Source organism: Sus scrofa, chromosome X, assembly GCF_054392235.1.
Source record: "Sus scrofa isolate SSC_HxYL_T2T_F1_AM1 chromosome X, Sscrofa_HxYL_maternal_Yorkshire_Landrace_v2.0, whole genome shotgun sequence".
Lineage (NCBI taxonomy): Eukaryota > Metazoa > Chordata > Mammalia > Artiodactyla > Suidae > Sus > Sus scrofa.
In genome coordinates this window covers 31,973,785-31,998,742 of record NC_139401.1, presented here as the reverse complement: position 1 = coordinate 31,998,742, position 24,958 = coordinate 31,973,785, and the positions used below count along the sequence as shown (strand labels likewise).

Sequence of the window (24,958 nt, the reverse complement as noted above, 5' to 3'; positions counted from 1 at the left end):
TCAAAAATTCAAAGCCAGTTAAATAATACAGCTGTATTAAAGCCCTTTAATTGGAGTTCCCGCTGTGGCGCAGTGGTTAACGAATCCGACTAGGAACCATGAGGTTGCAGGTTCGATCCCTGCCCTTGCTCAGTGGGTTAACGATCCGGCGTTGCCGTGAGCTGTGGTGTAGGTTGCAGACACGGCTCAGACCCTGCATTGCTGTGGCTCTGGCGTAGGCCGGTGGCTACAGCTCCGATTGGACCCCTAGTCTGGGAACCTCCATATGCCGTGGGAGCGGCCCAAAGAAATGGCAGAAAGACAAAAAATAAATAAATAAATAAATAAAATAAATAATAAAGCTCTCCTAAAATGCATAAAAGAAGAGATAAAATTAAAAATCTGATTATTAAAAAAGCCCTTTAATCTACACAGTGTTATCTAAAAATTAAGATAGTTAAATAAATTCCCTAGAAAAATAATTTTGGTCCTTTAATAGTTTAAGTGCATCAACTTTTTGCATAGTTAATACCTACCATTTTACATATATTGACCATTAGTTATTAACAGTAATCTTGGGGTAGTGAGAGTTAGCTGAGAGAATCAAACACACACACACACACACACACACACACACACACACACACTTTGAGTTTAACTCAGGATACTAAATTAGGAAAAATAATGGACCTCTAGGTAGCCACTTAAGTAACAAGTCATGGTTTTCACTTTATTTCATTTATTTATTTATTTTATGAATATTCAATATCAGGAGCAACAATGATAACATTCCTCAGTTATCCTTTTTCTGTCACTTCATTCCTAAATGACAACTACTTAATAAAATCTCATGACGAAATGTAACAATCTTTTTAGCCAGTGGTTCTGAACATTGGCTACACTTTGAAATCACCTGGAGAATTTTAAATGCCTATCAGTGCTGAGGGCACACACTCAGAAATTCTGATTTAATTGGTCTGAATTTGGCCAGTGTCTCTAATATTCAGCAAAATTTGAAAAGCACTAGCTAATGCAATACATTGTTTTTTGTTTTTGTTTTTGTTTTTGTCTTTTTGCCATTTTCTTGAGCCACTCCCACAGCATATGGAGGTTCCCAGGCTAGGGGTCGAATCAGAGCTGTAGCTACCAGCCTACACCAGAGCCACAGCAACGCGGGATCCGAGCCGTGTCTGCGACCTACACCACAGCTCACAGCAACGCTGGTTCCTTGACCCACTGAGCGAGGCCAGAGATCGAACCTGCAACCTCATGGTTTCTACTCGGATTCGTTATCCACTGCACCACGATGGGAACTCCACAATAAATTGTTATATGAGATCTACATTCTGTTCAGCCATCCATATCCTGTATTTTTTTAAAACAATCACCTTTCATAGTTTAAAGAGATCTGACCTCTGGTCCTAGATTATCTGGATAATTGCCTCAACTCATCACTCCTCTTAACTATAAAAGCATGAGAACTATTATTTATTTCTAAGGTCTGTTTCACTCTCATTCCCATGAAAAATTACATATCTTTTTTTAAAGAGAGCACAGTAATTTATCTGTGAAGTGAAATAACACTAGCAGATCATTAACTTGGTACAATGAATGCATCAAGCAGCTGTTACTTAGAAAATAGAACATCTGTTAAATGCCATTGGAGTCACTATTCACTGTCATTATAGTTATAGCTATCATTCTGTTCTGCACATTTTGCTTTCATGAAATTCTTTTTAATAGACAATACATTATTAATAAAATACAATATACATTGCTGTAAAATTCACTAATGTATTATATTATTTTAAAATTTATCATTATATTATTCCCACCACATTAGCCTAATAATAAAATATGATCTAATACTTTAGCCATAACAGAGCAATGTAGGGATTTTAAAAACAATATCATATTTTGCAACATTTAAGACATATTAGATTGTATGATACACTATTGATTTAATTACATCTGTTGTGGATCAGAAGAAACACCACTACCTTAAATATGAATATCAATTGTAAATTTTATCTCAATTTCAGAAAACTTAGTATGTGACAAATGCACATTAGAATTGTATAGTGTGGCAATTTGTTCATTTTCTTCCCCTGAATATATTTTGTAGCTAAAGGTGAAAGAACTCTATTCCATTCCTGATGACCAAAAATAATGTAATATTTATGCAGACTGACTGAAGGCAGAATTCACTTGGGGGGGTAATCTTTTAAAACACCTTTTATGAGTATGTTAGTTAACCTTTCATCCATATAGAGGTAACTTACACAAGAGGTAAAGAAAGATCAAATAAACTGGAATTTAGTTCCTAGTAAAGGAGGGAAGGTATATGGAAATGGTGTTATGACACACAGTTGAATAACCATGGAGCTGAGTAAAGATAAAATCTATGGGACAAGGGACACTTAAAAAATGGAGAGAGAGAGAGTGGGAATAATAAGTCAGATTGAGAAATTATCCTAATGTAAGTCCTTTGAAAAATCAGAACTTGTGGAACTCATTGGACCACTGAGAATGTGGAATGGATGGGAGAGCAGGTTAAGCCCAAGTGGGTTTTGTTTATCTGTGCTTGATGGAAAATATTGTGGATGTGCCCCTATGGGACCAAATAATTAATCTAACACTTTTTACTATTTTATTTTTAAATAAATTAAAGATGTTTCTATCACATAATTTTATGATCAACAGAACATGTTTTTCCATTTTGCTACTACATTAGTGAAGTGAGTTGATGAGCTGATGACAGAGACCTGAGCATCACATGCCATTTAGAATTAGATTTAGGTGGAGTTCCCATCATGGTGCAGCGGAAATGAATCTGACTAGTAACCATGAGGTTGCGGGTTCAATCCCTGGCCTCGTTCAGTGGGTTAAGGATCTAGCGTTGCCATGAGCTGTGGTGTAGGTTGCAGATATGGCTCATATCTGGTGTTGTTGTGGCTGTGGTGAAGGCCGGTGGCTATAGCTCTAATTAGACCCCTGACCTGGGAACCTCCATGTGCCACAGGTGTGGCCCTCAAAACCAAAAAAAAAAAAAAAAAAAAATTGCACTTAAGGTATAGGTATGAGGGATGAATCTGAATGTAGTTTCCATCCTTCACATGATCGTGTCTTCAGTAGGAGAAAGTAACCTATGCTATTCATTTCTTTTATTATAAAAATATTGGTACAACATTTAAAAATTGTTATGGCTACAAAAATGTAGCGAGCAAATTTGTTTCTTTAAAATCCTGGAGGTTATTGTTTAATGTTTTACTCTATTCTGGGGCGAAAAATGTTACAAATTAAATATATGGAAAGTAAAGAAAAATGTTAGATTTTGTTTCAATTTATATTTACATTGAGTTCTACTCTTATGTGAATTTCTTTCCTATATTATAAATCTAAGAGAGCCAAGTAGATAGTTCATATTAAGCTGCTGTTGAAATACCTGAAACTAGACTTATGACCATGTCATAGGTCAAAATAAAACTGAGCGTCCAAAATTTTTCTTTTAAGTCAGCCTAAAAAATTGACCCTAGAGTTGTCACATTACTATATGATTGAAAAAACTAAGAAAGTTGATTTACAATTCAGTCAATTTAATTATTGAATTTGAACTTGCCAATTCAGAAGGCTAGACCTTTCAAAATATTCTCCAACCCTTATCCCATAAGGCAACAGGAGGCATGTGTCCTGAGGAATTAATGTCTTTTAACATGAAGAAATGTATTTTCAGTTCTTTCTCTCCATCTCACCAATCCCATAAGTAAGTCTACCTCTCATAAAGAGAAATAGGTAAGGGTGTAGAGAGAATGGCCAACGCAGTAGCTGTAGTTTGGGTCTCAAGACCTCTGCAAGCATAGACGTTCTTTTGTTTTGAGAAATTTTCAGAGCATGGGAAAATGGTATCTTGACATCATAAAATGTATGGTTTTACTTTCCAAAGAGTATCCCATATTCCCTTTTTAGTGGTTTTTGATTCCAAACTTCATGCTTTCTAATCATTTTATACTATGTTTTTAGTCACTCTAAACCATCCAATCCTTTGTAGTAAATTCTAGTTTCAAGTATCACCTCTCCCTTGAAGCCATTCATACTTATCTCAGATATGAATTATCTTTTTCCAAAAATTATGTTCTTTCTAATATGACATCAAATTGTTTGACTTCATTTCAGCTTTTCTCTGCAGCTACACTATAGGCAGTATTAGAGCAGAGTACGCAAATACTGCCTCCTTCCTTATCTCTGGCAGTGAATGGCACAGTGCAGAGTGGTATTCAGTACCTGATGTACATTGACTTGTTGAAATTTAAGTAAGATTTTCAGAGACAAAGTTCAGAATATTTTTAGAAGTCTAAGATCTTGCTATTTGGAAGCCATGCCACTAATTAAAAATAGTTTTGTGGGGAAAAATTTAAAAATTTGTTAAAAGAACGAATATTTTTCCCAACTAAAAATAGCATTTATACAATGATTCAATATCAGTTTATCCTTGAATAATACACGTAACAGTCAACTCCAGGTCTTTTCACAGTAAAAATGTAAATTTTCTCCTGAGTCACTTTTGGCCATAAGCAGTTATAAACCACCACAGTGAACTGTTCTCTTTTTTTTCATGCTCATGTTTCTGATGGTGTTAACTTTAACATGTTTGAGTTGTATAACATTGAGGAATCTAAGATGAATCCAGAAACTTGAGAATTTGGGTAGATTTTAAGGCATAATATTTGTTTGTGATCTATTAACTGCTTACAACACTATTTCCTAAATTCAACATTTTTCTGATATTTTCTGAGATTTGGAAATTTCAGTTGCCTTTAATTATATTGCCTAGCTTAGAAGACACAAATGTCTGTGTATACAATCACTTTTTATATCAAATCTTAGACATAGTGTCATCTTTATGAAGAAGCTATTTAAGAGGTAATTAGTGATCCAAATATAAATTAAGACTTAACTTTGCAAAGTGTTTACAAATAAATGAACTTTAGTGACAAGGCAGTAGTAGTCTGAAATATAGGAAGTGGGAAATCCTCATTTGATTGTATTTTCATATTTTGACACACTCATACTCAAATATGTTTTATAAGGGGAGGGACTTGGCTTCTCTATGATTTTATTCACAGTGTGTAAAACATCGGCCACCACATATGGTTGTAAAGATTGTGTACTGCACAAGAGTGCAGACAAAGGGAGAGAAAGGACTGAAACCTAGCTTATGATCACTCATAAGTCAGACTCCAGAAGCAGCTTGCATATATTTCATTTGCCTCCTTGCAGAATGTCTCTCTCAACTTATCATTGCTGATCTCCAGTGATTTTATCTTATTCTTATCTTTGACTTGCTGTGGTAAAGACATCAGCTTCATTTCAAATGAATTCTCAGCTGCCATTATCATAGTCTCTGTATCTCTCAGTTAACCTTGAGAGAGTATCTGTTTGGCTCTGACATACCTACCAGTGAATGTCCAACATCTGTATGTGGGTAAGAGAGGGATCAGAGGAAGAGGCAGGGAAGTGCGAGATGGTCTTGTGGTCCACCATGACATGTCATAAGAAAGGGGCTATAGGTAGAACTGACAATAAACATTTGTACTAGGATCAGTTTTACATCAACTCTCTACTATGCCTAATATTAATGTGCTTGTTTTCATGTTTTAAAACTCCAGTCTTAGGAAGCTGTGGTGCTTTCCTAGGAGGGGTTTAATGGTATCCCTTTACTTCTAATTTAAATTAAGCATTTTTTTTCAAATATGAGTATGAGCAACATACCTCAGTAATACGACTAGTTCCTCTGACTTTGCCAGCAGTCATAGATAACATTGCAACAGTTTTAGATCACATTCTATTCATTGAATATACTTCAAAACACCAACTGTACTCATCACTACTTTGAAATTATCCTAAAGGTATGTTGCTAGATCATTGTAGTTACACATGTTAGGAAAGAAAACATGTATTACTACCTCACAAATTAAATATATATATATGTGTATATATATATATATGTATATATGTATTTGTACATTTTATTTCAGTATAATTGTTTTAAATTTAAAATCCAATTTATTTAACTTAAAGCTTTTACAAAAAATTATTGATAAAAATACTTAAGTTTCTCTAGATGCCAAACAGGTTTGTGGCATCAAAAAGCAGAAAATTCCTGCTGTAGAAATACAGGAGTGCAATAATTGCTGAATTTTCTAAAAGCATCCGCTTACTTGTAGATGGTTTTTTCTAAGATCTGCCTTTAGCCAATACATTTAAAAATTAAATAAATATAAATGTTTAGATAGATAATGTATATGTTTATTAAATATGTACAATAATAAATAAATGAAATCAATCATGTTTATGTATACATATATATTCATATATACTCATTAAGGAAAATACAGTGTGTATGATATTATTTTCATCATTCATAAAGACATGGTTAAAAATTTGAACACTTAAAAATCTCATATTAAGTGTACACATAGCCATTTCAAAAGCATTTAATCTTAAGACTAAAGTATATTACAAGAAGCTCAAACACTATTCTTTACACAGGCTACTCAGAAAGAGATCGAGAAACAGAAGTTTCACCTAAAGAGCATCTCAGAGATAGGAGAGGCCTTGAAAATGGTTTTGGGCAAGAAGGAGACCTTGGTGGAAGATAAACTGAGTCTTCTGAATAGTAACTGGATCGCGGTCACTTCTCGAGCAGAAGAGTGGTTAAACCTTTTGTTGGTAAGAGAAGAGACTTAAAGATTTTCACATTATCATACTCCATCATAAGCGACTAGACATAGTTCCCAGTGCTACACAGCAGGATGTCATTGCTTATCCATTCCAAAGGCAATAGTCCACATCTATTAACCCCAAGCTCCCAATCCATCCCACTCCCTCCCCCTCCCCCTCCCCCTCCCCCTTCCCCTTGGCAACCATAATGTAAAAAAAAAGAATGTATGCATGTATGTGTAACTGGCCCACCATGCTATATAGTAGAAAATTGACAGAACACTGTAAACCAGCTATAATGGAAAAAAATAAAAATCATTATATAAAAAAATTTTTTTCAACCTGTCTAAGAAAGAAATTATATAAGCTTTCAATAATAATATTTGTATGTTTGCAAATTCCTCAACTCCAGGTAAATTTCCATATCTATATCTATATTGTAATCTATTTTTCCATGTTTATACTATATTCTATATGGAGACTGCACATAAAAATAATTTGAATGATACTATGTTTTTGTCTTTTAAAAATGTAGAAAGTAGGACAAATATTTTAAAATATTATTTAACCAATGATATGTCATGCTATGTCTCTGTGAAATTAAGGAGTATCAGAAACACATGGAAAACTTTGATCAGAATGTGGATCACATCACAAAGTGGATCATTCAGGCTGATACACTTTTGGATGAATCTGAGAAAAAGAAACCACAGCAAAAAGAAGACGTGCTTAAGGTAGCAAATAAGCTATTATGAAAAGTAATTTTCAAACTGCACAACAGATAAATCAATCATCTTTGTCCTAAAAGATACCAAGGACTTCTTAGTAAGAGTGAAAAAAATTCATTTCTTCCTTCCCCCCTTCCTCCTCCATTCCCTTTCTCCTTTCTCCCTTTATTCCTTCTTTCCTTCCCTCCCTCCTTCCATAATTCAAATGGGAATTAATGACATTGAAGAGCTCTATAATCTGCATATCTGTCCATAAGCCCCTTCAGATAATTATATGAAACTTAAAATCCTATGAGAAAAGGATTCCTGGATTTATTTTGGTGTTATGTAGCAAATCCATGCCCATTTTAATAATAGCACTAGGTTCTTGTATCCACCACAAAGATTAGTTTCCCAGGATCATTCATAACTCATCTGAGTAAACATCTGAAGTCCAATCCTATGAACATTTATCCTATGCAATGTATAAAGCTTAGTAATTAGTAACAATTCTGATCTTTATAAAACTGAATTTTTTCATTTTTAGCTATAAAAAGTAAATATGGCTTTGTGTTCTCTCTTTTTGTATTGAAACCAATTATTTAGACACCCTGAGCTGTCTTTCTTAAAGGCAACTTAGTCTTTACTTTTTAAAAAAAGTGGTTCCTGTAAAAGGATTTAAGATGTATAAAGTGCAAATATATCTTACTGATGGAATTTGATGATGTCATTTTCAATTAATTAGGAAGAATTACATTTGAACAAATCTCATATAAGTAAAACAATTCCTTACTTTGTTTTGCTGAAATTTTCAATAATTTTATTTGATTATTGGGTTATTGTTTTAAAAGTACTCAAAAATTTTAGTTTCTGTCTATACAATTCACTTGTTTATTTTTTTATAAAATTGATATTTTCTGAGAATTCCAATTCCTTCTTAATGGAAAACTGTAGATGTATTTCAGACTGTCCCCAAAACATATTACCCTATTTTCTGTAGCTTATTTTAATCTTCCTTGTCCCTAGATGTTTGGTTCAGGAATGTCATTACAGTGCATTCTTTCAGGGTCTTTGGAATAATAAGAACTGAGTTATTTCACTTATAGCCTCTCCAGCCTTGCTCGATCCCTCTGATTGTAGCACAGACTCTCTGTCTTTTATAAAAATACATTTTTTTTCTCATGACAATTGATATGAGAAATAAAGAGAACTCATAAGTACTAGGAAGGAATTGAAAATTTTTCTTCAGCTACTGTCCTTCTTGAGCACCCATTAAGGTTGTTCCATAGCTTTGAAATTCAAAAATGATAAAGCTTAATATAAAATATCATGATTGTTGCCGGCAGCATAGAAAAGTCAGAAAAACATCCTTTGTCCTTCCTCAGACTAAATATATACTTTAAATGAACATAGATAAAACTTAAGCAAGAACAGTGACCTATTTTCTTGAGATCTCACACGTTCTCACTCTTCTCCTATTTTATGGATGTTGGCTGTTTTCCTCACTTGGTTTTCTCTGCATGTTCTTTCTTTTCTCTTCTTTCCCTTTCTCTTTCTCACCCTCTCCTCTCTCCCTTTTGCTTTCTCACTCTTTCGCTCTCTTTCAACTTCCATTTAATTACTAACTTCAAGCCCTGTCTCTTGCTCACGGAATATAGCGTTTAAAGGCTGAAATGAATGACATGCGCCCAAAAGTGGATTCCACACGTGACCAAGCAGCAAACTTGATGGCAAACCGTGGTGACCACTGCAGAAAAGTAATAGAGCCCAAAATCTCAGAGCTCAACCATCGATTTGCAGCCATTTCTCACAGAATTAAGACTGGAAAGGTAGGAAGATCTGCTCCAAGGTGGAAACTAGTGATAAATGATCTCTTGCGAAGGTTGCGCAGTACTCTGACGGGGGCAAACAACCCCCACAGCAAGGTTTTCAAAAGGAAAATGAAGGCCAAAATATATTTAAGGAAATTTTACCACTGAATCTCGTGGGAGATCCATCTCTCTCCCTTTTCCTTCCCTACCCCTTGTCTTCCTCTCTCTTTGTCTTTTTTTTCTTTTTTTTATGGCACAGCTATTCTAGAACTGCATTCTTCATTGGTTTACATATGTACTTTCAGGGGAACCTACAGCAGAGTAACAAATAGCATGCTGCAGGCCAACAACAACAAAGCACAAAAGGCATACATCTAAAGAAAGCACTGCTGACATATTTTGCCAAAGATAATATTGCTTATGTGTAATATGGATGAAATATCTGAAATGAGGCCTTGTAATCTCCTGCATGATCTGGGGTTTTTGTACATCTTTACTGGTTGTGCACATGTGTGTATGGGTGTGTATTTTACTTGCACTTGCTAGTTGCCGGTACTTACTGTGATAAAATCCATTAGGTTATTATGACATGCAAGCCATGAAAGAAAATTATTTCAAAGCTTATATATCCTAATTTTTAAATTTTATATGTTTATTTATACTTGTTCTATTTATTGGCAAACCATGGTATGTAGAACTTTAGCATGATAGCCTTTTATATTTGTATAATGTTTAATGAAGACAGACAGGTAGCTTGCAAAAACATATAAATATAGTATTATCTAATTCAAACTCTTGACGAGCATGTCCAGATGCAGAGATTACTTCCTAAATTTATAAAATATAGTGTGACACATTTTTCAATATATATGGTATGCTTTAAAAATATAAAAATGTATGTAAAAGAAATATATGTATATATAAAATAATTACTAGAAATAATCTTAAGAAAAACACTATTGAAATATTTGTGAGCAAGTGTGATGTGTTATGTCAGGTAAGTTTTGATTCATGGTAAAATAGAAGAATACATATGAAAAATCATTTTGATAATTAATGGACACCCAATAGTAGCATGATTTACAATTGCTACATGTTCTAAGGCATTACATTGTTATCACTGCTATGTATATTAGTACATATTTAAAGGAACTCCTAAAATATGTGGAAATATGTATTTTTAATACTTTATGCATGTGAAACCTAGTTACTCTTCAAAACTCACCTTCCCAAAGCAAAAAGTCATTAGCTTACCTTAATTTGTTGCTTCTTCTTTGTAATAGTTAACTAATTAATTCTACTCCATATAATTGTTAAGTAAGTGATTCACACTTGAAAAATATTGGACAGGCTCTAAAATTTTATTTTAAGTTCAGAGTTGTTTTTTTGTAAGAACTTACTCTACTGTTTAAAGCAACAATCATGTTCACTTCTGGAGATATCATTTGATGTGTAATATCTAAACAACCAAAGGTTATTTCAGTCTTCTGAAAGATGAATGTTAATACTTCACTATTAAATTTTGTTTTCTTCCCATCTTACTTTTTAATAAATCGCTGAGCAATGGAATATTTAGGAGAAAACAAGGTATTCTTGATTTATTCACCAGTGTATTGAGATAAATTATGTCATAAGATTGTGACTTGTAAGTGTTGAAAATGAGCAGAAGTCATCCTGCTCCATAGAAGCTGACAAACACAGCATAGCTGTGAATTGTCATTCTATATTCTGTGCAAATGTATCAGTATACTTCCAGATACCATGTATCAAGTGAGCCACTTGATGTGTTTCTTTTATTGCCAATACTGAAGAAAAGCATAAAATATTTTAAATCAATATTTTCAACTATATATTAGTTTATGGCAATCACATTTTTATATTTCAAAGTATTCCTTTTTCTCTAAATTGTTAGAGATGACTAGACACAATAGTGACCCTATTTATGGGCTTTGAAGAGATAATTATGCTCTATCAACATGATGAAATAAAACAAGATGGAGATGAAGCATATCTGATATTTTACTTATATATTCATTGAATCAACTAATGCTATTGAGTGCCTATTTTTCTACTGGGTATGAGAACATACAAAGATGTAAAAGATACTTGGTAAAAAATACCTGTGTATAAACAGAAGTTTAAATACTTATTGCATTCATGTAAAATGCTTAATTTTGGTAAATCTTCATGTAGATATTCAGTTAATGATGAGGTGGTTGGTCCCAAAATTCACACAGTATGACAGGAATAACAGTGGACATAGAAGACTGTATTCTGAACTTTGTCAGCTTTAGGCAGAACATCTGATTTCTCTGCAATTCCATTTCAGTGTTTACAAGATATGGGGGTTAAACTAGATAAGTAGTTTTTAAAAGGAAAACTATCCCAACACCACAAGGAGTTATTACCAAACATATAAAATGGATAATAGCAGAATTACTGGATGTGGGAAATTCTGCCCCTTTACCTTTCTTCTTCCTATAATGAGGTTGAAGTGGTACAAGTTACATGCATAGAACATGGTGTAAAATTTATGGGGTAGATTAGTTAAAATCAAGACTAATTAGTTATAGTACTCACTGATAATTCTGGAATTTGATGGTCTAATGATCTTTTGTTGATTCGATGAGAAATTTAATGACTTGTACATGTGTTTGCTTATGGAGCAGGGTAATTCTGGCTGTGCTGGAATTCTGAGGGATAGCCTTTGATCTCAAAGTAAAGTTCCTATTATAGTAGAGCTTATGGAAGATATGATTTGGTTGGAATATTACCTTCTTATTGTTGAGTTTATGGGTAGTTTTCTCTTAAGAGAAAAACTTGGAGAAAATCTATGGTGATAAACAAAAGTAGGTTGGGAGTCAATATGGATAAAACTCAGTTCAGGATCCTTTTGATGGTCAGTTAGAAAGGGCAATTGAATAGAACAAGGTTTTATCCTGAAAACTCATTGATAATGTCTGGATTCCCTGTTTGGTGAAGAATATGAGGGTTTTGTCTCCTGCAAGGATTGTTCATAACAAGAAATTCCAACATACAGAAATAAGTATATATTGGGTTCCTCTGTTTAGATTGGCTGAGAATTTGTCCATCAGATTCATTTCTCAGCAGTGGTAAGATTAACCATCAGTAAGGAGCAGTGTGGTGAGAGGAAAAAAGTTCTCAACTTCAAGCCACAATACTTTGAGTGTGAGTTTAGATTTGACCCTTTACCTCACAGAACCTTATTTCCATCCAGAAAGGTAGTAAGGTGTTGCCCATCTTGTCTTAAGTAGCCTTTAGATTGTAGTAAAGATCAAATGACCTAAGATATGTAAAACATATATTTTAAAAATGTATATAATTTATATAAAATGGTTAAATCTTAATATCAGTAATTATTTCCATCATTATGTATATCAGATTTGAATGACCAGATTTGAGGATTGAGACAGAAATTAATGGGAAAAAGAAATGGAGGAGTAGCTGATTTCCATTTCTGGCCTCTGCTGAAATGTGTCTTTGTTATTGCCATTGCAAAGGATGGTCTTACAGATTATCAAGTTAAGCATTTTGAGAACTAGAAAGTTCTGCTTTTCCCAAATAGGGCCTATAAAATACATGAAATGCTATCTCTTCCCATTTCATTTAGGTTAATCAGTAGTATCATATAGCTTTGAGAAAGCTTAATCTCTCCTAACAAATATAAAGTCAGTTTGAGAAAGTGAAAGTTTTGGTGGGGAAAATCAGAGTTATGAAAATAAATCAGCCATAATTTCAGAACCCTGAGTAAACTTCATGGAATTATTATGGAAAGACGCCATGTCTCAACACTTTCTGCTTTAGAGTATCTTAACATGATGGCATAGCATGGTTGTGGTTGGGAGAATACTATTAGCAAAAGAAAGTGACAAGAGATGGAAGCATAGAAAGGGAACTAGGAAGGTAAAAATAAACAGGCTACTTAGTCCTGTTGCTTATGGCATCTTTGCCCTTCTCCATCTTCTGAAAAGCCAAGTTGAGGAGTAGAGTCAGCAATTTGGGATAGATGACTCTTGAGATAGGTCTTAAAGAATTAATGAAGGAAGAGTTGGAGAAAGGGAGAAATATGAATGAGTACTTATCAACCTTGTACTTTCAGGTCACAATGTTTGGTACTGTGTGTACCTAAATCACTAGATAAAATGTGATGGATTCAAGGAGCTTATTGTTTAATAGTGGAGCAAGATATATTCATGGATACTGGTCTGAGAATGACTGTATGCTGAATAATTTAGCAGACACTCTATCAACCTAGACGAGGTATCAATTCAGAATAAACCTCTGAAAAACTTCAAGAGTGTACAGTTTGTTTAATAGAGAGTGAGTTCAGTTCGCTTAGGGAATATTGAGCAAGGAACATGAAGCTTTGTGTGGATGATAAGACTGAAAAGGATGATGAGACAGAGTGTGGGGAAAGGTCATGACAACCAGACTAAAATTTATTCTTAATTTAATATGCAGTGAGGAGTTCTTGATGGATTTTCTTTTCATGCACTGTTGAAGGATTAGCCCTACAGTGGTTATGGAGAGAATTCACCTGAATAATGACAGGAAGTCAGGAAACTAATTAAGAAACCATGAAAACAATCTAGATGCAAGTAGCTCAAATAAAGGGTTATCTGTAGGAGTGGAAAGGAAGTTAAAGTCCAGAGCAATGACTCCTTAACCTTTGTTTACTTGGAGGAATTGTTGAAACACATATTGTTGACTCCCACCCATGCCTGAAGACTAAGACTCACTAGGCCTTGGGTAAGGCCTGATAATTTGCATGACTAACAGGTTTTCAGGTGATTTTGATGCTAATGATCTAGAGATCATACTGAGAACCACTAGTCTAGAGACACTGACAACTAGCATAGAGCTAAATTATTATATACAAGGGCCAAGAAGATGATGAACTGAAAAATAACTCAGGATTCAATGCCAATTGAGTATGAAAGGCTGCCTGTGTATCTCAAGAATAAAATTTGCATCAAGATATATTTGTCACATTGTAATACTTAGTTTTAAAAGCATGTTGAATAAACAGACTATCCAGCTATATCCTATTGATATAGAATTATTTTGTAACAAAATATTACAAAATTTATAGACATAATTTGCTTAGATTGTGTTCTCCTTTAGAAGCTCAGAAATATTTCACTTTTCTCTGGACCTAAAATGTTACATTGGCTGTACAGATGGTACTAACCAAAAGAAACATGAACTTGTTTTCTACATATTCAGTTCTTTATTAAAATTTATTTGCTATTGAGTATTATATACCATATGTTCCTTAATTTTGATATGGGCCTTAAAATTGCTTTTGAAATCTATGTAGCAGTATATATACATATATATATATACATATATATACACACACACACATATATATAACATGAAATTTGAACAGTCTTCCATCATATATGTAAATATTCTCATTTTATTGCTGTAATAATTATAAAGTGTCAAGATTTTGGTCTCCATTCAGTGTTACTAGGTGCAAAAGTATTCATTCTTTAGCTCAGACCTTTGAATTAGAGTTCTTTGGATTATGTATGTGTGTATATATATATATATGGCTATGAGAGAACCAGTGAGTTTTTGTTTTAATTTAGAATATATCAGGAACAAAAACACACAGTTAGGTCTAATTTAAACTTTAATCTTAGTGGCTTTTTTTAATTTTCATTTTTTTGTCTTTTTTGCCTTTTCAAGGGCCGCTCCTGTGGCATATGGAGGTTCCCAGGCTAGGGGTTGAATCAAAGCTGTAACCACCGGCCTATGCCAGAGCCACAGCAACACAGGATCCAAGCCGCGTCTGCGACCTACACCACAGCTCAGGGCAACGCCAGATCCTTAACCCACTGAGCAAGGCCAGGGATCAAACCCGCAACCTCATGGTTCCTAGTCAGATTCGTTAACCACTGCTCCATGATGGGAACTCCAGATAGTGGCTTTATATGTGAAAAGCAATGTATAAATAATTTAAGGATATTGTGGCTCTCCTAAACATCAATGGGATATAAGTAATCCATTTTATGAATGTGACCTTTGATGTCACAGTATGATTTATTGCATCTGAGAATTTTAATTGAAACCTAATTTTCAGTAATCTGCTTTGTCAATATACATATACTGAAAAATTTCCCTTCTGTAGCCTATTTCTAATTTAACACTTTCTCTAGCAGAAGAGAGCATATTCTGTTAAATGATACTGTTATACTTGTTATATAAAGATATTTTTTGTAAAATTTTCTGCAGTTAAATTATTTTAAAAAGGCATAGATGTAAACTTAGGTAAAGTTCTATAGGCACTGCATAATTTGTAGGTATTACATATGTGATAATCACAGCTAAAATCCTCAAGTAATAGTAACAAATTAATACCCAAACTTTGTGTTACTCTACCTGCTAATTTCATTTCACTAAAATAAGTAGGAAGATAATCTAGCAACAGAATTTCTATATTAACAATATTTTTTTCATGTTTATAATTTTCTACCCCTATAATTGTTCTGTTGGAACTTGGATAATACATTCCTTTTGTAATAATTTAAAATGTCTTTAAAGTAGATATTAATTGAGTTTGGGGAGCAGTACCATTTACTAGAACTAACTGGGTCTTATTAGCATGACATTTAAAATGATTAAAGCTATTTGGTAATTTCTGATTGTGATCCTTTAAAAAGGAAAATGACTCCTCTAATCAATCAACAGATGTAAAAGTAATCATTCTTTGGACCAGAGATGTTCAGATATTTATATATATGGGGCTCTGAGAGAGGCAGTGAATTGCCCAATTTCTCTCAGTTAGGTAGCTTGGTTAGAAATCATTATGTCCTAATTCATGGTTTTGTCCACTTCATCATGCTGACTCTCTGTAGACATTATTACCTCTAGTTATATCATCAGTTATTTATTGCTGGTTTATTGTATGTTAAGATAAATATGTCTAATTTCACTTAAAGCAGAATGATTTAAGTATACTTCTTTGTATTAAAAATAAAAATAACTAAACAAAAAACCAAAAAAAAATGAGAGAAGAATAAAGGAAGGAGAAAGGAAGAAAGAAAAAATTGAAGTCTCTCCAAAGTATAATATTTTAAGTAATCTGTCTTCCCTATATAGTTTACACTTAAATCCTTTCTTCTTCTATTTCAGTTGCTACTGCTAAATTCATCTAATCATGAGGTAGAAAAATACTCTGTTATTCTCAATAAAATGTAGAAAGTGGGGTGATTCTTAAACCACCAATATGTATTAACCAATTAGTGTATTTTGTATCTAATTCTGAAAAGTGTGACTATGAAATTAATCTCATCAGTTGGAAAAAGACAGAGATATCTCTTAATTAGCCTTACAAATTTGGAAAGTTACCACAATTTCACATTTTTATCCTCACAGCATCAAAGATAAAGCAATATCTTACCTAATATCAAAGAAGGCAGTCAATGAAACATCACTTATCCAAGTCACTTTGTTTTATTTTTAAAATATTATTTCTTATGTTTCCTGGAGCTTGCTGTTATGAATTGAAAATGACTGACTAAATCTATAAACTACCTTATCTGATTATCTTTGTTTTAGGTATATCTTTATACTTATTTCTCTTTTTAAGTTTTCTTTCTTCTCCAGATATTTTGATTTGAAATAACTCTTCATGTCATATCAGCAATTTATCTTTTCTGTATTATAGGATGTCCTTGAAACTTTATTCATTTTGGTTTCCATGAATTATTCTAAATTTATTTTTTCTTTACCAATAATTTAATGATTAATACATTTTCAAAGCTGCAGAATGGAAAGAGGAGACTGATTTGAAGCAATTATAAACCAATCCGTAGCATTTGGATTATTAATTCTGAATTTAGATTTTAGTATGATTTGAATGTAGTGGCCATTTATCATGATTGCTGAGATCACATAGTCCATATTAACAAATACTTACTTTGCTCTCTGTGTTAACACAGTCATTACTATGTTAGTGTATCAATGCACGTTGGAAATAATATTTAACAAAAAGAAAGGTTACATTTTAAAATGATAAAGTGTATCTGAGTAATTTTGAATGCTTCCAATTAATCATGGATCAATTTGTAATTGATTTTGCTTTTTTCAGTCTGTTGTTTGTTAATTTGTTATATAAGTCACCTTTAATGCTAAAACTTTAACAAAGCCTTAAATTTCATTAATCTTAAATCATACAGCAAAGCATAATTAATAGCTGTTAAGTAATCTGAAACCACATTAAAAAATCAAGGAAAACAAAGTGTTGTCCTCAGTTTCTCTGTCTCTTCTTTGTGTCTGTTTATCTATCTGTTTGAGTATTAAACTTCCCTGTATTTTACTTTATTTGTATTTTGTGTGACAACACAGTCATGCTAAAGTTCTTAAGATGAAAAGGTAAGTAAAAAATTAAATTGTACAAAACCTATGCCTGGTTTATACTTCCTCCTGTGATATAACTTTTGTTTGATTATTTTCTGTGTATTCTAAAACCTATCTTTGGTGCACTGTCTAACATTGTGTGATTTAATTGTGATTCTGGTTCTTCTTTGGTCATATACTTGCTTTAAAGTCAAAAGAAGTAATGTATACACAAATTATGATGGTTGATTTACCATTGATTTCAGTCTCTTCAAATAACTTATCATAATTCTGAACCAAAAAGGCAGGCAATTATATTTGATGTGGCTTAAACTTTGGTGACTTAAGAGTGAGCTATTAAATTATGGATGTTTGCTTACTATGCATTTCTTTTATAAAATTTCATACGAATTCAAAAGACAATGAAGACCAAAGAATGACATGTACAACTTTTATTGGTCAGAAAAGTCATGACCTAATGGTGAACCAGGGAAAGTAATTAAATGTTCCCACCTCCTTGAATAATATTGATAACATGGATGTCAAATGTCTGGTCTGATCCTGCCAATAGTGTAATCTAAATAACTGAATTGAATATAGTTATTTTGGTTATAAAATTAGTTACTGGTTAATTTTATTAATCTACTGGATGTCCTAAAATTAGTAATTGATATAATAAGTACATTTTCTGTTTTTAAAAATGAGTTACATTTGCTGTAGAAAATACAGAGTAACATAAGTTATATTCCCAACTTCAGGGGAAAAAAATCCACTGGGGAGCCAGAACATAAACCCTTCAAAGTCTAATATTACATTCAAATATGTAAAAGATACTGAAACACACAACCTAATATTATAAATAAATCAGGAATAGAGACTCTTATTTAACATCTCAAACATATTCCCATAATTTTCCTATCCCCAAAGGACTTCCTGAAAATTCCCCTCTGAAAACACATCTGAATATAAGCGAATGTGATGGATAAGAATTAATCTAAATCTACTAAGATGTACTATATAAAACACTAGCATTTTAACTACTCTTAGACATTACTCCTGTGATACATTCCATACTAATAATGAACTATTGATTCTTTTCAATGTTGTGGTTATAATAGTTGCTATTGATCTCCACTGTCCAATAAGGTAGCCATGAACTACATATGGCTCTTGATCATTTGCAAGGTGGCTACTCCAGATTAAGAGGTGCTGAAAATATAAAGTACACAGTGGGTTTTGAAGTCTTCATGTGAAAAAGTGAAAGTAAAATATCTTAATAAGTTTATATTGTTATAAGTTTATATAATAATATTTTGGACATACTGTGTAATTAAATCCATCTGTTTCTTTTTACTTTTTAATATGGCAACTAGAACATTTAGAATTATATATATGACTTGCATAATATTTCTCTACAGCTTCATTGCTACAATAAACAAAGCCCTTTGAATTTAGAGGAGAGAATTTACTGTAAACTGATAAAATTGTAGGGAAGTATTTATATGAAAAGTGTGTTATTTCTAACATATACCCTGATGCATCATTAGACTACCTCTGCTTATGTATTTTCAGCAATGAGAAACTCACTACTTGAAAATTAGTGTTTTAGAAAGGAAAAAAATGCAACACTAATTAGTTGTTCCTGTATTAAACTAAAATCCAGGCTGCAAGTAATTTCTACCTATTGATCCTAGTTATTCACTTTGTAACCACACAGAATAATTAAAATTCTTAACCTGAATAGTGGTCTTTTTTAACAAATGTGGAGTAGTCTTTCATCAGGAAATATGGACCCTACATATACTACTAATGAAATCTAAGCTTGCATTATCTTACTTGAATACTTAATCATTTTGTACAACTATTTCCTAAAATATACTCATATGTGCTTATATTATTTTTGTATCTTCATGTATTATGTTGTTGCTAGTATTGGGCCAGCAGTTAATATATACCATATATGAAGTGCTAACCAGTCCAATCTCTTCAATTTTATACAATAGAAATTCTGTTACTTAAATTTGATATCATTCAAGAGCTCCTTAAAATATTTATGCTGCTACCCTCTGATTATTTACACCTTCACTTAGCTTTCATGAAATGTTCATTTATGAGTGTCTGCTGTGTACCAGAAATGACTCCATGTTGAGCAAGATAGATAAATTCCCCATTTTCATGGGATGTTTATGCAACTCATCCTGCTCACTGTGTTTTTTGCATACTTTTTGGTTTCCAAATAATTCGTGGTGAAAATACTGCACAGGGCAGAACAAGAGCAAAGCTCTTTGGCATCCTCATTGAGAACACTCTCTACATGGATAAGGATTAATTAATTAAGTTTTGTTGTCCAGAATGATGTGGCTTTACCCAACTGGAGTCTCAATTCCTCCATGTTCACCATTAGAATTCCATGATTTTGTCAAATAAGTTGTTAAAATAAAAATGCCATGTCAACAAGCATTTATTTTATCCTTCATAAACCATATGTTTTCAAAAGAGAAACATCTTGACCTGAGCCAATAGATGCATACAATTTTGAGGAAAAAAAATGAGCCAATATTTACTGAGAATTTATTGTATACCAAACAACACTCTAACATATTTGATCTTCATAAAAGCTCTATGAGTTAGATATTCTTCTTATCATCATGTTACAAATAAAGAAACTGAGGCTAGAAGAAGACAAATGGCTTACCCAAGATCCCTCAGCTGGTAAATGGTGGTGCTCAGATCCAATGAGGCATTCTCTTGCAAGAGCTTTAGGTTCTCAAGCAGAAGGTTATTCTAAGTCCTGAGGGAGAGATACCAGGAGTTCACTGATAGACTGGTAAGAAAGAATGTATTAGGAGCTCTTAAATAATGTTGGAAGGGTTTTTGAGAAAAGATTAAGGAAAGCCTTGACTATCATGCTGGAGTTTTGATTTGATTCATTTTGTACTTCTTGAGCAGAGAAATAATATAATGAAAGCCATGCTTTTGGAACATACTGACCTGATCATAGTGCACAGGATAGAACTGGTGAGGTGGGAAGAAATTGTACACCTGTGAGGAGATTCTTGCTTAGCTCCTGTGAGGGCCAGGAGGGATGGTATCTCTGGGATAAGAGAGCAAGACAATCATGGTGAATGAACTAGCATTTATTTGGTATTTATTAGACATTAGAATGACGTTTTGGAAAATAACATGACTAATATTTTAAGCCTGGAAAAATTGTCTTATATTTACAGAGCTAAGGAAATTGGTGTTGCAAGCACTTTGGGGGAAGATAAACCTATTTCTAGATATGTTGAACTTCAAGTGAGAGATCAGCTAACTATTGAAGAGACTAGATTGGAATTCAAAAGTGGTCACAGCTAAAGGTGGATATTTGAGATATTATGAAAGTAACAGTTAAGTTTTGGAAGATAGTACAATTTATTAGGGAAGGATTATTGAGAAAGAGATATGGATGCCCAACTTCTGAGCCTTTGAAACTACTATATTTGAGTATGTGGAGAGAGGATGAGCTAGAGAGAAAGTAAGTGGAGTTAAATAGTTAAACCCCCTTGCCAATGGACCCATGCTATTTTGACACCCAAGTACTCAATATAAATTATTTTATCTTCAAATGTTCACAAAATCGTGTAGAACAATGTAGTTTTTTTATTAAATATTAGCAAGTGTGAACAATAACATGAATACCATCAATTTAAATTTGGGTAGTTATGATTCTAAAGGCTGTTATTCTTTACTTCTACCATACATTGTACAATACATTGTACAATACATGATTGTAAATATAGAAGATGTTAATTATAGAGATTAAAACGACCTCTAAGTGCATACTTTTAATACTACCAATCTGTACATGTTCAAGAATATTTCATGGTATTTCAAACTTCAAATGTTCATTAAGATTTAAAAACTAGTACTGAAAATAAGTCACTTTAAAAAGAGTCCATAAATCCTTTCTGGTGTGCATAGATGTACCTAGAAAATAAGAGTTTATTCACGTGTTCTGTGAGAATTATGTTCTCATGAATAACTTTGATGGTTCACTTCTTCATTAGTAACCAAACACCTTTAGATGTTTGGTTTTTTTCCTTGAACACTTATCCTGATTGTTCTGTAGGAGACGCTGTCTAATAAATAAAGAGTAAGACGCTGATTGGGAATGTGATGGGAAGAGTGAGTGGGTGTGGACCAAACTTGATGAATGCACCATAGTGGTATAAAGCACTGGGTGGTTCTTTGTTTTTACAAATGGAAAATATTTAGCTGTGTAAGAAAAGATTTCTATATGTCACCTATGAATTTTCAAAAACTATCAGATATAAAATATTTTCTAGTGTTTTAATGCAGAGAAATTGAATAGAGTATAGACGAATAGAATAAACATATATTATTAACTGTTCAAACTTTAAATCTTGCCTATTCATTTGAACATATATTTGATTTTCATTGTATTTTCATTAATCACTCCTTTTCAAGTGGTTTACTTAGAAAATGAGGGATTCTAAAATTTTTAAGAGTATGGTCATTATGAATTTTAAAGTCAAAGAAACTGTGATGTTTATAAGGATGGAAAACATATATTCAGATTTTTCATGTGAAATATCCAGGGTTCGTTATTTTGAGTTTTTTTGTGCTACCAAATAATGCATTTCTAAGGGAAGCTAATGACATTGTTTGTCTTATGGGAGCATTTTTGCCATGCAAAAAATGTCATTTAAAATATGGAAGCAGGAATTCCCATCGTGGCTTGGTGGAAACAAATCTGACTAGCATCCATGAGGATACATGTTGGATCCCTGGCCTTGCTCAGTGGGTTAAGGATCCAGCGTTGCTGTGAGCTGTGGTGTAGGTTACAAACACAGCTTGGATCCCACGTTGCCGTGGCTGTCATGTAGGACAGTGGCTACAGCTCTGATTCAACCCCTAACCTGGAAACCTCCATATGCCACAGGTGCAGCTCTAAAAAGACAATAAATAAATAAATAAATAAATAAATAAATAAATAAAATAGCAAAGCAGATTGCCATGTAGTTTTTCTAAGGAGGAGATGATTCTGCATTTCCAACTGATGTTACTGTTATTTGATGAATGAGGCAATTTCTGATAAGACCTATTTACTCAAATGATATTTATATCAGAAAAGTTAAAATAAGATCAAACTGAACTCTAGAATATTAACATTTAGACCAGTCAAATATATGGAAATTGACTTTTGCTGACAAAGCAGAATGATGAATTGTATTACCTTGGATGTATGTTCGGCTCTGATGATGTTAAATGTTTGTCTTTATTTTCATCCTCAGGTACTTTCCCAGCTGTATTTCAAAACTTTCATAAAGTGTAATATGGAAACATAATGCATGTCATTATTTTAGCAACAGGAGGTTGAACAAATATATTTTTTGGTTTATATGTCTAATAAAAAGTAATTTTGATTTAAATTAGCACTATCTTTTTTTTTTAGGCCTCCATTCCTTTGAAGGAATTGGAGCAGTTTAACTCAGATATACAAAAATTGCTTGAACCACTGGAGGCTGAAATTCAGCAGGGGGTGAATCTGAAAGAGGAAGACTTCAATAAAGATATGGTAAATTGGTTGTTGATAAATGTGTGAATGAACTAGAAGCGAAAATGAGTAAATATATGGAAAGAAATTAGATAACTCGTCTCCAACTAAATTCTCAGAGCATACCTTGAATGTTTTCAATATTAATTATTTATTACAAATGCAAAATATTCTTTGAATTGTTATTATAAATGCCAAATTACTATGCTATGGTTATATAGGAGCACTTACACATTCTAATAAATAGCTCAGCAATTTTGCCTTTTATCTGTGCTCAAAGGACAAATGTAATGTAGGAAAAAGTGTCAAATCAGAAAATAAACTAGAAACTTAATGAGAAACAAGACTATCATAGATGGTTGATATTTGGTGTTAGTCCTGTTTTTGGTAATACAACCTTTATTTTGGAAAAGGGAAAATTACACCTGATATAAATGTTGTTTTTTAAAGCTTACCACAAAGTTGTTTTATAATAAGTTTAACAAATAGTATAGTATATATCTAAAACATGTATGTATTCATGCTGCTTATTTCATGGGAGTAAAGAAATATAACCCAGACTCATAACTTTCTCTTTCACCCCTGATTAATTTCAACAAGTCTTTTACATTTCTCTATGGCTTGACTATTTCTGCATCACATCCCTTTTCACATTTTTTTTCCTCCCTCCACCTCCTTTTCACAATTTCCTTTCCACTTTCCGCAGCCATCACCTATATGACATTTTTAACCTTTATATATTATCATGCTAGAGATTTCTCAGACATATATAAATGTTAGAAACTTCTCAGAAATGCTTGAGGATTACATCAGAAGGCAAATTATAAATTTTAGATAATAATATTAGCACATGAAGCAATAGGAGAACCATTTCCTCCAATCATAGTTCTCACTGGTGTCAACTCTGACTTCCTGGAGCTGCTTAAATCAGTACTCCCAGTGTATGGGGTTTGGTGGCCTTGACAACTCAGCTCATGGAAAGAAAGACAAGAAGAAGAGCCTTTCCAAGATGCTGAGTTACAACAAGCTCTCCTTCATGTCAAAGAAGAAACCAGAGGGCACCAAGCTGGAAAAGAGTGCTACTTACCTCTTAGGCTGTTCACCAACATGGCCCTGCAGCCCTAAGCTGGTGTGGGGAAAGAAAGGAAGTGTGGTTTTGTGTTTTTTTTTTTTACTATTTTTTTGTTCTCAGCCCCAGGAAATGTTGGAGATTTTTAAAGATATATTTGTAAAAATTAAGGTCTTTGATGGACTAAAAAGACTCTGTTATATTATTTCTTTAGACTAGTAACTGACAGACCTCAGATAAAAATCTCATTTCCTCTAGAAAAAAGTGAATAGTTAATTCCTTAGTTATGTGTAGAGGTTTAAATATGCATTACAGATTTAAATATGTAACATTGAATACCAAAGATGATTTTACACACATACACACACATGTGATTTTTTAAAAAATTGTCTAAAATTTATTATTTTTAGTTCATCAGAGTACCTTGGGTGCCACTGCAAGGTGAACCTCCTTGATAAAAAGTTTTCCTATATTGAATTGAAATAACAATAGGAAAATAGAGGTGAAAAATCACATGGTCACATATGGTACTATAAAATACTAGCATTTAAGCCAATATATTTCAAAGTAAATAAAATAAAAATAGTCTTTACACTCTAAAAACCAAAATGCACATTGAAAGTATTTAAAACCATTTTTGAATCAATATTTTAATTGACTGTGTTGATTTTAAAATAGCATGCATTTATGATACTTTTAGAAATTAATTATCTGCAATATTTGACAGTAATTGAACACATTT

General features: G+C 32.8%; 1 protein-coding gene across 25 annotated transcripts in view; it reads left to right on the top strand.

Moving 5' to 3' along the window:
• The window catches only part of DMD (dystrophin), a 2,611,869-nt gene that overhangs the window by 1,300,983 nt on the left and 1,285,928 nt on the right, over positions 1-24,958 (top strand). For 16 of the 25 annotated variants that reach the window (XM_021079543.2, XM_085006422.1, XM_085006420.1 and 13 more), the window contains 4 exon segments: positions 6,529-6,708; positions 7,305-7,433; positions 9,065-9,235; positions 23,046-23,168. In XM_021079543.2, coding sequence (XP_020935202.1) covers positions 6,529-6,708; positions 7,305-7,433; positions 9,065-9,235; positions 23,046-23,168 — 603 coding nt within the window. 25 annotated transcript variants of the gene reach the window in all.